The sequence below is a fragment of the Capra hircus genome (genome assembly GCF_001704415.2).
Source record: "Capra hircus breed San Clemente chromosome X unlocalized genomic scaffold, ASM170441v1, whole genome shotgun sequence".
Lineage (NCBI taxonomy): Eukaryota > Metazoa > Chordata > Mammalia > Artiodactyla > Bovidae > Capra > Capra hircus.
Genome location: NW_017189517.1, coordinates 7,414,440 through 7,433,033, shown reverse-complemented (window position 1 = coordinate 7,433,033; position 18,594 = coordinate 7,414,440). Strand labels below are relative to the sequence as shown.

The 18,594-nt window shown below is 38.5% G+C and overlaps 1 protein-coding gene across 5 annotated transcripts in view; it reads right to left on the bottom strand.

Annotated features, from left to right (window-relative positions):
* Positions 1-18,594, bottom strand: part of ATP11C (ATPase phospholipid transporting 11C) — a 170,427-nt gene that overhangs the window by 41,906 nt on the left and 109,927 nt on the right. For all 5 annotated transcript variants that reach the window (XM_018044206.1, XM_018044203.1, XM_018044204.1 and 2 more), the window contains exons 13-21: positions 16,924-17,085; positions 16,100-16,251; positions 15,038-15,109; positions 12,815-12,888; positions 10,840-10,943; positions 10,198-10,379; positions 8,572-8,835; positions 4,743-4,917; positions 203-305 (exon numbers count right to left, since the gene is read on the bottom strand). In XM_018044206.1, coding sequence (XP_017899695.1) covers positions 203-305; positions 4,743-4,917; positions 8,572-8,835; positions 10,198-10,379; positions 10,840-10,943; positions 12,815-12,888; positions 15,038-15,109; positions 16,100-16,251; positions 16,924-17,085 — 1,288 coding nt within the window. The remainder of the gene's footprint in view (positions 1-202; positions 306-4,742; positions 4,918-8,571; positions 8,836-10,197; positions 10,380-10,839; positions 10,944-12,814; positions 12,889-15,037; positions 15,110-16,099; positions 16,252-16,923; positions 17,086-18,594) is intronic.

The following is an 18,594-nucleotide window of genomic DNA, read 5'->3' as shown; positions in this document are numbered from 1 at the left end:
TATTGCTACATTCCCACCAGGGGTAGGACTTATGCATGGGCATATTCCATGATCAGATGAGAACCTTCATTTGATTAACAATGATCATTCCTGAATTCAAATTCAAGATGAGCAACGAAAACAATCTCTAGAATAATAAGACCACTCTACCTAAAAGCAATACTGATACCTTACAGCTGCCATCTCATTAGATGTTTCTTACCTATGCCCACATGGGATTCCAAGATCATGCTAACATCATTGGCACCATCACCTATCGACAGTGTGATTGGGCTGCCTTTTAAATTCTTCACCATTCTTACAATCTAAATGTTAAATACAAGAGAGGTATAGAAAAGGTCAAAGCAGAATGTGAGCTTGTACTCCACGGGGGTATTTGCCTCATTCACACTTTTAAATGGATGCCTTGCAAACAGAAAGGTGGTCTGTGCATATAATAGTGTCGAATTCTCAGGGGAGAACAACACAGCTTTTCAAAATGTAACACCAGTGCCCACTTGTTTCTGGTTTTGCTGATGGATGAACTGTCTAATCCATGCCTTCTACCCACATTAGAGAGCAGAACACATCCCCTCTTGTCACTGCTTCACATATCCTTTCAGATCAGGTAGTGAAGGAGAGAAAGTGGAGACCAGAGAGCTGATTTAGGGTAATATGCATGGGGCAACCAGGACAAAAGTGGGCAGTGAGAGGATAATGGTTTTGGTCACCTCTGCCTCTCTGCTCCCTGCTGATACTCCAACCACCCCTGGGTGCACCCCAACCCTTATTTTCATCTACCTGCCGACTAAACTTTACCAAATCTTTGAGTGCTCAATATGATTTGATCTCTCATACAGGTTGCTGCATTTTAAAAGGGGGTACCCTAAAGGTGATGGATGACCTTTGCAGAAAGATGCCTGAGATGTGTATAAAGCATCATCATTCCCTGAGTGTCTTTTAAAGATATGTTGATGGCACAGTGCAGCTCAATGCTGTGTTCACGGTAGGTACTGAATAAAAGAAAACTTCTCCTGGCAGAGTTACTGTGGGAAGAATATTGGGTAAGTGGCTGTCCTCCTACCAATGACTGCTTTATGTGTCAACCCTCAAAACCCCTTGGAATCTAGCAGCTTTTAAACAGCTTATGTAAATAAGTAGTTAAATAATGTCTTGCAAAAATTTTGTACTCTCAAAGGCTTTCACCAGGTAACATAAATAAAATCCATTCCCATATAGATTAAAAATAATTTATGAGGCAAAACCACCCTGCAGTCTTTTCTTTAAACAAAATTCAGTCAGGTTTTAGTTAAATTGCACACCAAAAAAACCTGATGCCCAATCCATCTGACACAAAAATGATGTTACTAGGAAATGCCAGGTTTTCCCCAATCCTTCACCTCAACTTGGTTCTTTTTAAAAACTTTATGAGTGTCAGAAATAATCAGTAAGTCAAAGACAAAAGTAAACTTGTTTTTAATGGGCTACATTACTGGTTTAAATAATTGCACCTATTATACTGTATGCAGTAATGACCTAAAAGAAGAAAAATGCAGTCAGGAAAGGTCTAGGGAAGGTGATAAAATTATCAAGGATGACAGCTTCTGCATGCAAATACAGATTAAAAAGATGAAAGCCAGTCGTTGCAGAAAGATAAAAGGATATATTGCTATGGACCATAAGCCCATAAAGATCTAGATAGATAAACATCAAGTTTTTTTTCCAGAAGTTCCAAGTCACTGAAATTAAGAACTCTTCAATCTCTAGATAGCCTCACCAAAAAAGAAATCAATTTACCAAAAAGTATTTATTGACCTACTATAACTATATGCAACACAATGTGCAAAGTGAAGTGCAAATCCTCAAAAAGGATATGTGGCTTGGTCACACACCTAAGGAAGCATGTAACGGGGAATGGATACAATAACATCAAAGAACCAGATTAACAATAAAAGATAATAATACTCAATATTTATGCAAGAGAATATATAACACTGTCATCTAAGTTGTCCACATAAGAAGGCCTATGATATCAGAGAAGGGAGAGGACACTACAGGCCAGAGTGATGAGAAATGATTTTATAGAAGGAAGCGTGGGTTGATCTAAACCATAAAGGACTGGTAATATATGCATGGATAGGGAAAAGGGTTTGGAGGAGTATTCCAGGGAAAGGGAAGAGCACAATCTAAGGCATACTGACAGTTAAGTCCAATATATGCTCAGAAAATGGGTCTGATTTCACCAGACCAATTGAGTTTTCATAAAGGGGACATGGACAGGTAGATAATATAATATGGGGCCATATTATAAAAGTGGTAACAGGGTGCATGAAAAAGGAGAAATGAGAAGAAAAGCCTAGACTGCAGGCTAAGAAAGAAGTTAGTTGACATGGAGTTCAAAGAGCTGTTAAAGTCCTGGACCTGGAAGCTGATGGAAAGAGATGGAAAAGACAATGTACTAGAAAATGGTCAGAATTTGGTGACTGAGAGCACACGGAAGGTTAAAGCAGAGGGGACGTTAACATACAGATCTAGAAGTACAGTGTGCTCAGTAACACTTGTAAAAAAAGACAACGAAAATGACAACTGGACTCTAGAGAAGGTTGAACTGAGGTGATAATGACACACCCAAGAAAACGTATTCACTAAGCAACTGGAGAAATCAAGTGGAACTCCAAAGACTGGGATTGGAGAAGTGATTTGAAAAACACCTATGAGTAGATGATAGTAAATGGTAGGTGATATTCTGGAAGAGGTGATGATAGTGAGAGAAATAAAAGAGACTATGGACTGAATGACAGCAGGGGTGGGGCTCCATGTTCTGGGTGGGAGAAGCAGCATGGTGTTAGGAATTCAGATACTGGCCTGGGCAGTGGAGCAGTCAAAACCCAGGTGACCAATCTGAGCAGCAGACAATGAATGTAGGGGGAAAATAAAAAGGAAAGAGGTATTACCTTTGATTAGAGGAACAGATTTCTATGGATATTGTTCTGATAGGATCTGCTTCCCCAGCTGGGGCTAACAGAGGCTCTGAAGCTTGAAGAAAGAAGAGCATATGATTGCAGTAGAAACTGTAAGTGAGAAGGTAGGGAGAGACAATTCCCTCAATTAGGATGGGCTGGGTGCATGCAAATGCCTGTGCAAGGTAGGGGCGAAGCCTGTGAAGGAGAAGCCAAAGACACAGCACCAGCCCCTGGGTCTAAAGCAAGCAGCTAAGGGATGGGAAGAAGCAAGACCAATGCATATAAAAGAATACAGTGTACACAGAAGTGAAAAGTTGTATACCTAACACTCTAAGGTTCCAGAGATGCAGTGAGTACAAGGAGGCAAGGTGAAGCAGATTAATGCAAGCTGGAGGAGCTGGAAAAGACAGCACATAGGGGGTGGCCTCTGTACTGGGTTTTGTTAGGAATACAATTTTTGTTAGGTCAAGAGGAATTCAGAGACAATTCCAGATGAGGAAATGATATGAGGGAAGTCCTGGAAGTTGGCGTGAGCATGGCACATGGGAAGGGACACAAAAGGGGAACAGCCAATAGGAGTGGAGGATTCACGCTGGATGTGGGAGTGATGGTGGACTCAAAGTGTGTACAGACACATGGAAAGGGTTCACAGGGGTGGCTGCCATACTGAGTCATCTGCCCTTCATCCTAAGGGACTAGGAAACTACTGAAAAGTTCTGAGCGAGAATATATGTTGGAAGGACACTTTTAACAAGATTAATTTGGGAATATGGGGAAAGATATGGAAGGGGGAAGGGCGAAAGCAAGGGGATTAGTAAGATTAAATGAAACACTCTGTGTATAAAGTCCTAAGGGCTTGCTTGCACTAAGATGGAGACAAAAGGTTTAAGAAGACGGCACCAAAATGAGAGCTATAACAAAAGGTAGGAACAACAGGACATGGTGATTATATGGAGTGAGTGAGAAGAAAAGGGTCAAAGGCAGTTTGGAGACTTGGGGAGCAAAAGAAAAATGTCACTGGTGACAGGAATAATAAAGAAAAAGGGTAACCCAAACTGGCCTGAAGGAGAAAATTATAAATATCTGTCTTGGATACTAGAATTTAATGTTACAGAGGGAGTCCACATAGAGCCGTCTAGCAGGCAGCTAGAAATATGTGACTTAACAAAAAGGACAAGTCAGTTGGAGTCATAGAAAAGGATGTGCTTATCCAAAGATAGGATTTAAGTGAAAAGCAGATAGAAGACATAGCCCCAGAAAAACCTGATAATCAGGGAGAAAACCAAGGATGAAACAAAAAAACACCATCTTGTCAAGATGGAAAAAAAGAGGACTGTGGACTATCATAGAAACCAAGGGAGGAGAGTTTAAACAGGGACATAATTGCAGTGTCAACTGCAGTAGAGAAAGGAGGAGAAAATGGAAGACAGTGCAATGGATTCGGCAAGGAGTTTGCTGCTCTCCTCCAAGAGATTCTACAGACTAACATGGGAAGAAAGTATGTATGGAGCAAATGGAACAGTGGAGCCAGGAGTAGTGGGATGAAGGCAGCAGGCACCAAGCACTCATTAGAGAAGTTTGGAAGGTGAGCAACTGGACAGACAGCTTGAGGGGACAACAAGGTGCAGCACAGGTTTAATTCAAATTGGCGGGAAGGCTCCTGAGTTGGACCACACAGAGGAAGAGGTCAGGGAAGATATAATAAGGTACTCAGGGCCCTTTGAAGAGAATTAAAAGTGATCATTTGTATGTATGTGTACAGAAGTACCCAGGATGGAACATCAACTAATATCCAGTTACCTGGGCTTTCTGTAACGGGGCCATCCGACAGCAGAGCACTGCTGTGCACTTCATGCAGATCTGTAGGAAAATGCTTTTGTAATTGTTAGAACCAGAGTCTTGACTAGAGTTTAATATAAGAGACAGAGTGGAGCCATCAATGATTAATCCGTATTCCTGATGTTCTGTCCATGCTCTGAAAAAGAAAAATAATGCAAATATATTTGAATCTACTACACATTGCTTTTTAGGAACTTGAAAAAACCACAAAAAGCAGACTTTATCGTCAATCTGGTTCCTGGACCTGTGAATTCTGAAGAAGCAACCATTTCTATTAATGGCACAATAGAGACTTTCTATCACATCTTTGAGGCTCAAGTTGCCCAGACAGAAGTCACTAAGTTCTAAATATAAAAATAATGAAAATCTAGCAGCCAGTCTCCATATAAGAAACTCAAAATGAATTTTGGAAATTACAGTTCAATCAGTAAAACTCTGATACGAAGACAAATCATTAGTCAATCTGAAAACTGAACGATGCAGGGAAAAGACAAAACGGCTTTGGGGTATACAAATCACAGAAGATATTCTTAACATTTTTGCCTGACTGACAAAACCTATCAATAGATCTGGCTTCTCAAATATGACAGACTACCAAAAAGACAAAGTGTTCATTAAAGAATTCCATACAATGATTTATGTTCTTTAAATAAGTATCATTTTATACTAGATAAGTGATTTTCAACCATAGCTTTCCCATTAGAGTCACTTAGGCAGCTTTTTAAAAAGCCCATGTCTTAGGTTTATCCACAGACAAATTAAATCTGAGTATCTTGGACAGAGCTTGGTTAGACTGCGTTGGCCAAAAAGTTCACCTGGGTTTATCCAGAATAGGTTCATTCATAACATGGAAAAACCCAAATGGACATTTTGGCCAACCCAATATATAGGCATATTCTAAAAGGCTCCATAGGTTATTTGCATACATAGCCAGGACTGAGCAGTATTAGTTGCCAGGAAAGACAAATATAATGGGTGCCAACTATTTAAGAAAACCATATGGAGGGAAAACATAACTGAAAAAATGCTACCAATTAACATTTCATTTTTTTTGCAATTATGAAAAAACCAGCAATTAATCAATTTCTTCTCAGGCAATCTTGGATGCCATTTGAGAATCGCTGCAGAAGTGTTAAACGCAGCAGGGTCTTATCATTACAGATTCATTCGTCTAATGCTATGCTTCTCAAAGTTTACTGTTTAAAGAGCTGCTGTTTTACAGACTATGAGTAGTGAGAGCCTAATATGCCTCATCATTCCTTCCTTCCATATTTTGTTTCATACTATTATGAGCATGTTTTATTCACTAATTAAAGAGATATCAATCATGCATTCCTTTGCTCCCCTACTCACAGAGCTAACAATGTCCAGAAAACAGTGGCTCAATAATCAATCAAGCAATATCTGTAAACATCAACTCTAACTAAGCCATATAGAAAAACGGAAAGAATTATTAACTAAATTTTTCCTGGAGACTAGAAAATCTTGGGGTGAAAGAGGCACACATGAGAGAAAATGCCCCACTAAACATGATAAATGGTCAACATCTGAAAAGAATAGATACATATATAACTGAATCACTTTGCTATACACCTGAAACTAACACAATACTGTTAATCAATTGTACTCCAATATAAAATAAAATAATTTTTAAAAAGGTTAATATCCAGTGATTGGGAGAATAAATACACACCAGGAAAGAACAATGGGTTCTTTATGAGGTATGACATCTAAAATGGAACTTGAGAGGACAGAAAGAGGTGAAGAAAGAGAGAATGAATGTATGGTGTGTGTGTTAAGTTGCTTTAGTTGTGTCTGATTCTTTGTGACCCCATGGACCATAGCCCACCAGGCTCCTCTGTCCATGGGATTTCCCAAGGCGAGAATACTGGAGTGGGTTGCCATTTCTCCAGTATGTGTGGTACACTAGGAAAATAAGTTGAAAAGGTCACCTGGGGTCTTTGATATGACCTAATTCTGTGGGTAATGGAGACCCACTAAAGGTTTCTGAGCAGGGTTATGATATGGGCAGTGCTTTACACCTAAGGACCAGTCATTGGGCAGAGTGCTTTAAGGCACAAATTACTAGGAATCTGATAAAGCTCCAGTGGAGAGAGTGAGAACATGGGTAGGGCTTGGGGGCGGATTTGCAATGGAAGAGACAAAGGAGCAGAAGTTGGCCAAAGGGATGCTGTGTCTCATGTTTGTGTAACTTGGGGAAAGACTTCACCAAACTGCAGATGAATGAGGAAGAGGAAATGTTTTGAGATGGCGAGTTCAATTTTCCATAAGCCCTGGCTTTTACACAAGTGCCCAAGAGCTGCTGAATGGTGCTGCAGATTTAACTGTGTCTCTCATGAAGTCCCATGTTGAATCCCTAACCCTCAGGGTGAGGGTATTTGGAAATGAGGCCTTTGTGAGATAGATAGGTCTAGATGAAGTTGTGAGGGTGGGGCCCTCATGATGGGATCAATATCCTTATAAGAAGGGGAAGAGACAACAGAGCTTCCTCTCAGCTAAGAAAGGATACAGCCCACTTTCTACAAGCCAGGCAGGGGGAACCTCACCAGAACTTAGCCATGTTGGCACCCTGATCGCAGACTTCTGGCCTTCAGAAATGCAAGAAGTAAGTTTCTATTGTTTAAGCCCCCCGCTCTGTGGTATTTTGTTATGATGGCCTGAGCAGATTAAGATAAATGCACAAGTAAAACATGTAATCTGGACTGCCTTAATAAGTACCATTTGGCTAAAGGAAGGAAACATTTATCACAGACAATTAATAAAAACCTGTTTACTCTCACTCATGTCCAAGTAACAGAACAACAACAGCTGTTTTAAAATTGGCCATCACCTCATGAATGTGGGTTGTTCATTTTTAAAGCCTGTGAAAACCCTACAGATGAGGACAGAGATACAGCAGAGTTGTTAAAAGCATAGGATCTGGAATTGGATAGACCTGTTCTACATTTTATTAGCTGTGTTACCTCGAATAAGTCACTTCATCTCTCTGAGCCTTAGTTTCCCTATTTTTAACATGAAGAAAATTAGTTGTTACTGGGTTGTTGTGAAGATTAAATGAGAATAATTTAAAGTGCTTAATGCTGTTCCTGGAACAAAGAGTATGCTTAAGAAATGTAAAATAGTATTACCTAGGGGTCTTTGGATTTAGAAGAGGAAATCGATTTGCGTATGGCCAAGGTAAATTCCAGTAATTGGTTTAGACAAACCTAAGCCATGGTCAATGTATCTCTGGGTATTGAATTATTGTGGATCAGTGCCTTTCCTTGAGAACCCTAGGTTCTACAAGTTCTTCCTAAGCAGCTTGTTGAAAGCAGTCGAGTGGCTATGCTATCAAGTGTTTGGTCTCCTTTGAAGCATAAAAATTCACAGAGAAAATGGCTCCAGGACCTCAACCTGCACAGAAACTGTTACAGAGACTGACTTTATTACATTCAATTTAAGAGACCATGAAAAGGGATATTTTTTCTTAACATGGACCAGGCCAGGATATCAATGCGAAATACCCAGACCCTAAATATTTAGAAAATGAACCACTTTTCTAAAGCTCAAGAAGTGTAGGTTTTTTTAAAAACAGAAACATGAAGTGGAAAGTGCCAAATAATCTCAAATAGGCCATTAGCCAAGTCCTCAGGGAAGGTTCTAACTCACAGGGATAAACCACCTACAACCAACCAATGATAAATTAGAGAAAACAGAGCTTTCTGCATAAGTAGCTGTGGTTTACATCTGTACCAAGGTTTAAATATGACAAATTGATGCACTTTCTTACTTTTTAAGGCTTCTAGTACTTTTAGGAAATTCACGCAGCAGCTTCTTACGATATTCAGTCAACAACTCATGTAATCGATCCTCTTTCCTTTCGCTTTCTTCAATCGTCTTGGTAGTCAGTTCCAAGAGCTCAGTGTTGGTTTGGAAAAGGCGGCAGGCATAGCAGGTGGATTTTGCAGTCTCCATCTTGTCACCAGTAAGCACCCAGACTTTCAGACCTGCGGCATGCAGGGCTTCAATGGTCTCAGCAGCTTGATCTTGTAGCCTGGGAACACAAAGGAAACCTTGTTATCTTTGAAAATTCCTGACACAGATTCTGCAAGAAGGCTTGTTAAAGAGAATATTCTTATAATTCATAGCAATTTTGGAATCTTGACATGTTTTAATAGTTACTTTTCTTATATATCCTCTACCCTTTCTAAGCATATTCTTGTTGGCATAATTTTACTTATTAAAGTACATTTCAGACAATGAGGTTTTGAAAGTTCATGACCTCTCTTGAGGTAACTGGTATCTAATGACAGAAATAAGAATCATCACTCTTAGCTAAAAAGTTCAGAATCTCATCAAATGGTCTTACTCATTGACACTTTAGCATATTTCATTATGTTGTCTACAAATATTTAATGTGGTTCAAAACTGAAAGGGCCAGACATCCTAATGAGATACTGAGAGAAGTCAGCAAATTCCCATCCCTGAGGACCTTGAAAGCCAAACATTCTAAAAGACAATTTAAGCATAATTCTGAAAGGGAAGGACAGAAGAAGGATACTTTGTATTCCTTCTGGCTATAGAATAACAATGAAATTGTTGTTTAGTTGGCAAGTTGGTCTGACTCTTTGTGACCCCATGGACTGTAGCCAACCAGGCTCCTCTGTCCATGGGATTTCCCAGGCAAGAATACTCAAGTGGGTTGCCATTTCCTCCTCCAGGGGATCTTCCTGACCCAGGGATTGAACCTGTATCTCCTGCATTGGCAGGCCGATTCTTTACCACTGAGCCACCAGGGAAGCCCAACAGTGAAATTAGACTGTATGAATTCTATTAGAACCTTCCAACATAGCTGAATCTATGTTTATAACTTTGTGTTTGGGTTAAGCCTGATAATTCACATTCATTACTTCCAGAAAACTCCCAAAATAGAATCTAAAACATATTTTTTCAAACAGATCAATTTTGGAGCCCTATAATCATATCTAGCAGAGCCAATTATTTTAAAAATGTGCTCTAGTCTGTTAAACTAGGTTACAATGAGTTCTCATGTTGCTTGCTCTACCTTGAATTTCCCTTCTGCACATATGTCTGTCAAAATCATATTGATTCTACCAAACACCAACTGAATGATACCTCTAGCACAAAACTTCCTACACATAGTAAGACTACTTCATAAATAACTGTATAAATGAAGGGATGGCATAAGAAGTACTCAAAAGACCTTAGAGATGACAGATTCATATTCTTTTAAGTCACAAATACTTAAAAATTATTTCCACAAACAGTTTAAAACCTGGTATACAGACAAAGCTAAAACAAAGATTTCAAAGCTTGAGAATAAATAACCAATCTGGACAGATACTACTCTAAACGATTGGTCATTAAAATAACAAGAGTATCATTTTCTAGTTACTTGTCTTCCACTGCAGTGGCTCCAATTAAATGCATGTCTGTCTCAATCTCATCGAAAACCTTTTCCATTTTTTCTTCTCTGTCTTGTAAGGCCATTTTTGCCTCTATGAGCTGTCTGTTAACTCTTTCATAATCATCTGGAGCAATTTCTTTGAAGGCTATACAAAGTGTCCGATACCCCTCCTAGAAGCAAAGTAGGAGATCTCTAGTTATCCAAATAACAAAAACAAACAAAATACACTCTTTCAATACTCTTGCTTTATCATACCAAAAAAAAAAAAAATTCTGACTAATTTCCTTTTCAGTTAAAAAAGGGAGAAAAAACAGATTGCATTAGGTTAACATTCAATTGGGTTCAGAATAACAAAATAATACCTCTTGGGTTTAAAAAAAAACACAAAAGCAGAACATAAAACAAAGACTCTTGAAAAGTCTTCAAAGGCTACAAATTTTGAACAGAAACTTGCTCCAGGATGTTTTATATTAAAATAAGGAAAATAATATTACAAAATCCCCCAATACAAAAATAGACCATAAAAATAAGCTAAAATTCATTTAAATTGTCCTTTATATAGCAATCCACAGACATAGTCATCTCTAGCATTTCTCCTTCTCTCTATTGAGAGGTGGGGTGCAGGCTCACCATTGCATTATGTTCCACATGGACTTTAATTAAGTCGATTTCATGATTTTGCACCCTGGGGAAAACTGCTGAGTCGGCTCCCTTACAAAAGAGAAGTATGTCTCCTAAAATAAAGAAACAGAGTACTTGACTTACTTAGAGTTAGATTGATATTGGGATTTTCATAACAGGTAACTATTATGGTAGCTTCTCCCTCCCAGCAGCTGTGTATCCTGAGACTGCCTTGGAATGTTTACCCAACTTGAAGCAGACATCTTGACCTTCACTCTGTAAGGACAACATCCACCACCTCTGAGGACCAATAAGGACACAACTAATACCCCAGAGTTTACAGTATGCACCTCTGTTAAAAGATACACCCTGTGAGTGAATCACTTGTGTCAAGGAGCTGCATCTGACTAAATTCACTATGAGGATACTATCAACCACGGTCTAAAAGCCACATGTAGCATCTACAGATGTCAAGGAGCAAACTCAAGCTCAAACAAGAAAAAATCATTTTCAAAGTCTATACATGTTAGCTTTTAGCAGTAGCTTGCTGATTTTCACTGGAAACTGGAGAATTGCTCCGTAGAATGCTATTATAAATATAGCTTTATACCAGTCTGTGTACCCAGGAGCATAGACAGTTGACCTTTAAGAATGAGATTCCAACCTTATAAGGCAAAGTGCTAAGTTCAAGAAGTTAAAAAAATGGTAGCTCTGAGGTCAAGGGCCTTGGGAGACCACTTCCTCAGACATCTCACCATCTGCAATAGAATGTAGACATGCATAAGTACAGGTAAAAACAGAAGAATTCCACACGTTAGGTGTCTTTTTTTTTTTAATTTCTCTCACAGGGGCCTCCCTGGTGATCAAGTGGTTTAGAATCTGCCTTCCAATGCAGGGGATGCAGGTTCAATCCTTAGTCTTGGAAGTAAGATCCCACATGTGGTGGAGCAACTAAGCCCATATACCACAATGAAGAGCCTGCATGCTGCAACTGATGCAGCAAGACCTGATGCAGCCAAATAAATAAATATTAAAAGAAACTTCTCTCGCATATCCATGGTATGTTTAAAAGTCATAGAACAAATTCCACATTCACATATAATGAAATCAACGTTGTAACTTTGCAGTCACACCACAAAGTATGAATAAGACAGTCCCTCAAGGGTCTGTCTATATCTTTCCATTCTCATATTAAGAAATTTTCAACAGATTTAATCCTGAAAGTTAATTAATAGGAAATAAATCAAGAATATTTTGAAAAACCACCCAGAGACATACATACAGAGATACACACAGACACACACTTACACAGAGGAATCTGAGCCCACAAATGAAGCAGCAATGCTACCCCATGAGTATTGCTGAATCTGAGCAGAAGGTATCACAGCCACCACAGCTTCTCCTAAGAACATGGGTGAACCCTGAAAGGATGGCACTGGTTCCCCTGCAAAGGGCAAGCTTCTCTATTGTGTGAAACAAAGAGCCCAGGTGCTAGAGTAAATCACGTGCCCTTTCCCAGTAGTGGGGCCTTGGTCATCTCTGGCTCACCTGCTCCCAGAAAGTGTAAAGCACTGGGGAGTTAGGATGGTCAGGGAGGGAGAACCAGCAACTCTCTACACTCAAAACTACTGCTAGTAATAGCAAACCATGCAGTTGTAGTGGGCTGCCACAGGTAGACACTGGTGGTGATTGTTCAGTACCCTGAATTGTAAAAAAAAAAAGTCACCCTTTCTGTTCCTGTTTGGATATCCAAGATTGAGAAGTGGAGCTCACTTCCCAAGAAAATTCATATATTGTCATACTAGGGGTTCTGCCACTGATACTTTGACAAGCTGAACAGGTGCTTATGTAAATATATTCAGGGATATACAAGAGCTTTAAGTAATCAAACACTACTACATGAAATGTTTTTCTCTCTTGAAGTAGTTGATCAACAAATCTACAAATGGAAAGAGAGAAAAAGTCAAGTCTTAAATATGCATACCTGATTGAGTCTTCACAATTACACTCATACGACGGCGGACAGAATCAAAGTTTAAGGTGTGAAGAAGTTCATACCTTTAATAGAAAAAAAAAGTGAGAAAAGTGAAATACCAAGGCCACACTGGGGAAAAAAAAACACAACAGAAAACATCTTACATTAACAGAGCTTTCCTCTTGGATTAAGGGTTGCTGCTTGTGTGCACAATGGGTACTTTCCATTGTGTCTTTGGAATTTCTCTCCACTTGGAACATGATGTCAGAGAATACCAGCAGTGGTTAAGGGGTATCTATACCCTCTCATTATATGACTTAAAATAGTAAGGGGAGAGTGACTGCATAGGAATGAGGTACAAAGAGCTGTCCCACCAAGCCATATCTAGAGGCTATCTAGAAATAGTCCCATCCTGCCACTTGTTTTAATCATCTACGGAATGCCTACTATGTGTCGGGCACAGTGACAGATGCTGGAGAAGATATATGAATCTTCTCTTAAGGAGCTTATCATATGATAAGGATGTGTGTGTGAGTTAGTTGCTCAGTTGTGTTCGACTCTTTGCGACCTTACGGACCACAGCCCACCAGGCTCCTGTGTCCATGAATTCTCCAGGCACGAATACTGGAGTGAGTTGCCATGCCCTCTGCTAAGGGATCTTCCTGACCTAGGGATCAGACCCAGGTCTCCTGCATTGCAGGCAGACTCTTTACCGTCTGAACTACCAGGAAAGCCCATGATAAGGGAGGCAGAGGTTAATGAAATGACTACCTCCTAGTCTTCCAAATACTGAAGTAAAGGAACACACAGAGGAGATGTAGGAGCACAGAAGGAAGGCCTCCTGGAGGAGGTTTTGCCTGAGCTGTGTTTTGCAGCAGTGACATGATGGAAAAAGGATATCATGGCACTCTGAGTATAGAGAAGAGCATGTGTAAAGGCAGAGCAACATGAGAGCACATGGCCCATGGCGAGACTGACAATAGTCCACATAAGGCTGAGATCTAGTTGATAGGGGAGCAGCAAGAGAAGTAGGCAGGGGTTAGGACCTGACAACACTGTGGGCCATTGCAGATACTTGGGATTTCATCCTAAGGGCAATAGTAATCCATTGAAGGGTATAAAGAGTGGAATGATATGATCAGCTCTGTGTTGCACTGGCTAAGCTATACAGTAGATGAAATGAAGAAGAAAAATAAGAGTTATCTGAGAATAAGCTATACAGTAGATGAAATGAAGAAAAATAAGAGTTATTTGAGAAATGCGTGGAAATAGTTTCTTGAAAATAAATAACTTATATACAACTATCTGATTTAAAAGTATTTACTACCAAGCTTGTCTTTGATGGGAGTGAGCAGGTCACTGGTTTGGGGATATAGGATATGTGTGTAAGACATTTACTTGTAGCATAATGTCTCATTTGCTATTGGCCAGATGGGGGTACTGTTGTGAACTGGCTAGAATCTAGACTTTGACAATAACTCGGCTCCTTCCTGGCAGTCAAGCCAAAGAGTCTTCCTCTGGTTCTTGAACATTCCTTTCCAAAGAGGCATATTCCCCAGCAAACTTACATGTATTACAGGTTTATGAGATGGGTCTCAGGAGATGCTAGGAGTCAGAATGAAAGTCAGATAATTATATTTCAAGTTCTTATAAAGGATATAAAATTAATCAGAGGACCTAATTAAAACCTGTTATTAAGGCAAGGTGGATTTGTTTGTTGGGATCTCTGTGGCAAAAAGAAAAAAAAAAGGAAATGTGGAGCTTACTACTGCATCAGAGTATTTGCCCTGGGGCTCACACACAAGTATCTAGAATAAGAGAAAAGTTTCTGACACCAAAGCTATTATGATTGGCAGGGCGTGTAATCCCAAAATGATTCATTAGGTTCTAGACAGCAGAAGGTTTCATACATGTTCACTGATTTTTCTTGCAGCATGTGCTGGAGACCTGAAATGGCGTCTAAAATTCAGAAAAGTCCAGGCAGATGCTCATTCAGGCTACTGGATCGATGAGTGAACAAAACTGGAATCATTTACACCTCAAACACTAATTTCTGCCACTCTACGAAAAATGTCTTCTACTCCAGCTACATTTATATAAAACTCTTACCTGGGAAAGCAGAGTCTTATATTTATAGATGCAATCACTTCCCTTTGCTGCCCTTCCTAAATCCATCTAAAGCTGACTGTGGAGTTAAGAAGTGAGAATCATCAAACATACAGGGCTACTTACTCTTCTATTTCTTTTCTTTGGTTCTCTACTCTCATATAGCCATTCTGAACTCCTACAAATGTGAATCCATACCTGTGAAACAAAATAAAAAAGACCGTTGTGTATTTTTAAAGAATGATGAATTCCCCTTTGCACTGGGGTTTTTCATACTTATTTATTGTTTTCTTCTTTTTCATAAAACCCCAATCTCCTTTTACTGGCTGAGATATAACACAGACCAAGTCAATGCCGAGTCACAAATCATAACCAAAAAAATAGGCAATTTGTAATTTCAATTCTGTAGCTAACACATGGGGTGTCCTTTTATCCACTTAATCATCTTGGGCCTCACGGATAAAGCAGGACTTTCAATAACCAAATGATATCAAAATTGCTGGAAGTACTTCAGAAATAACATGTGTTATATGAAAAGTGACCATTGTTAGAAGATTTCCAAAATATAATGTGAACATTTGGACTTCTGGCTGGAATGCACAAATAGTGATGAAAGTTACCACTATGCATTGCTATATTCTTTTTGGTCTTAACTGGTTAGGTTTGGGAATTTTTTCCAACTTTCCGATAAAGTAGCTTTGCTCCTTATTAAAGAATAGCGATATCTATAAGATAAGGTTATTGAAGCAAGTAAGAGAAAAAAACAAAATAATGCCTGTCCTCCTGTGATTTCACTTTCTTTGGAGAAATACAAGAAATGTTTGATTTTTTTTTTTACTCTTTGAAAATGCTAATGTATTTTTCTACAACTTATTTTGGGGTTTTAAAATAGCATTACTTACTGAGGTATAACTAATGGAGAACTGCAAATATTTAACATGTGCAACTGGATAAATTTGGAAACATGCATATGTGACATCATCATCACAATCAAGGGAAGAGATATCCTGACATTTCTAAGTTTCTTTGTGTCTTTTTGCCTTTTTGTTGTTTGGGGCAATAAGAACATTTAACATATGAGATCTACTCTTTTAACAAACTTTGAAGTGAGAATACCATATTGTCAACTATAGGGAGAACGTTATTATTATCCTGAAATTATTCATCCAGCATAACATATGTGCTTACTTTTTAGCTCCTTTGACCAAAGCTATTTCATCTGGTGAAGATGACATATAGGTTAATTCAGATGACTCTGTAACTCCATCAACAGTATCATTTGGTTTAACTTCTACAGTGTGACATAAACACAAGGCACGCAGAAAGAGCTCTTCTCGATTCTGTTGAATAGTGACAGAAAAATGACTATATTGTTTTTATTGTGATCACTTGGTAAGTAGTCAATGAACAGAGAAAAGTTATTAATGTGAGAGCATGTTGCAACCACCAGCAAACTGAATAGCAGAAATTTATGAATTCCTAATACTAAAATGAGCTATATATTCTCCTAATCCCTGCCAACATGCCTGGTCCCCAACTAACATACCTTAGGGGCTCTATCAACGCATTCTTACTGCAGTGCCACCTAATCCCAAAGCAGTGACATCTCCATAGCCTAAAAGAGTGCATTCAGTTCTAATTCACAATCTGGCAATAGCTCAGGTGCATGGAGACTCTGGTTCATTTAATGCCTAGACACTCCTGGGGCTTGAATGATTTCAGTAGACATCATTCTTGGAGTAGCTCATATTTTTAAAGATAAAGCACCAAATATGATCACACAGTGAAAGATTTACCCAAATGCCATTTCTTATAATGTTCTCTTTCTATAAATTCTACTTGTTTACAAATTCCAGAAGTGTCCATAAAATAAGAAAGGTGAAGTTGCAACAACGAACAAATGGCTATTCAAAAGTTTATGTCACGTGCCAAAATCCTTCATTTCTACTATGTTAACATATGCCTATCTAAATTGATTTCTCAAGGTGAAATGGTAACGCAAAAAATGCCACCTTATCAGCTCTGTCCAAATATGGTAACGGTCCATCAGTTTGAGAGAGTCCATCAGTCTCCTGAGCTACACCTTTATACTTATGCCCATCTATGCAGCATTCAATGAATTCCATGCTGTTTTCAGTAAGTGTTCCGGTCTTATCAGTAAATACATAATCCACCTAAAAACAAGAATACAAACATATACATTCTTACTTTCTTCAATGTGATTAACTTTTAGTTAGCATGGCTATTTTCATATCCACAGAAGTCACCTTTTCCAAAGACTTGTCAAATGTCAGACAATGACAGAAGCAGTATTATCAAATGAATGAGAAATTAACATGTATTTTTTAAAAGATTCTGAAATAGTATCACATGTCTAAGGTTCTTGTTGTTCATTCGCTAAGTCGTGCCTGACTTTTGGTAGACCTACTCAAATACAGGAGATTACTAGGAAGGAAAACTGCGGCTATTTTGTCCAAACTAAGACTCCTTCAATTTAACACCCACTTGTTTTGATATAAAGAAGTTAGCATAACAAAAGTCAATTTTCCAAGCAGGAAACATTTTATGGACCACTTATTTCTCTATTTCTCTGACACACACAGAAAATATATTTGATAGGAACTAAATTAATTTGGCCCTGGAGAAGGAAATGGCAACCCACTCCAGTATTCTTGTCTGGGAAATCCCAAAGACAGAGGAGCCTGGTGGGCTATACAGTCCATGGAATCGCAAAGAGTGGGACACGACTTAGCAACTGAGCACGCACGCATGCAAATGGGATGTAACAAAAGTTGTCCTTGAAAAATAAAATTTTCTATAAATATACTGGATTGAAGTGAAATGCATTGTGTCTTATACGTATGTAACAGTTACAGAATATAGACAGACAGGGGAAATAATAATAACACTTACTTAATTAGGAGACACAGTAAGTCAATAAATGATCAAAAACATAAACGAAATTTCTTCCCCAATACTATGTATATTTTCAGATACTCCTCAAAAAAGTTTCCAAATTAAAAAAAAAAGGAGCAGAGTTTATAATGATAGGTTAAAGTATAAGCATACTTTCATAAATAATGGAAAAAATAGGCTATGAAATAAATTTTCCATGTAAAATAAGCCTTTTTGAGCATTTCCATTTTATCTCAGTTTTTATCTCTTCTATTTATAACATCTGGCTTTTGGAAACCCACAATTTTATCCTCCTTTTTGGCAATTTATGCTTAAATAGTTAAAATTACGGGCTGACAGGAACAAGCATAAGTACAAGATTAAGGTTTTTATTATGTAAGGGAGAAAGAGATGAACTGTGGCAGTAGCTGCTTTCTAATTATTTTTCAAAGCTTTTCACGGTAGCAGCACTGGCACAAATATAGCATTCCAATCTTCTCTTTTTTCTGTTAGCCAGCCAAGTTTGAATTCTCCCTTTAAATTAATCCAAGTGCTATTATTCCTGTATCATCTAGATTTTTCTAGTTAAAGTGAAATTATTTGGGGCTTTTTGTGTGATCAAAATTATTAACCTTCATTTTCTCCCAAAAGGTTCTCCTGGGTTGGTACAGCTCCTACAATTGAGTGAGCATTAACCCATTTTGAAATCTTTTATAGATGACAAAGGTAATAACTTTAAAAACATAAAGTGCAACTGTTTGCCTATATATAACAGTTTGTACAGCATG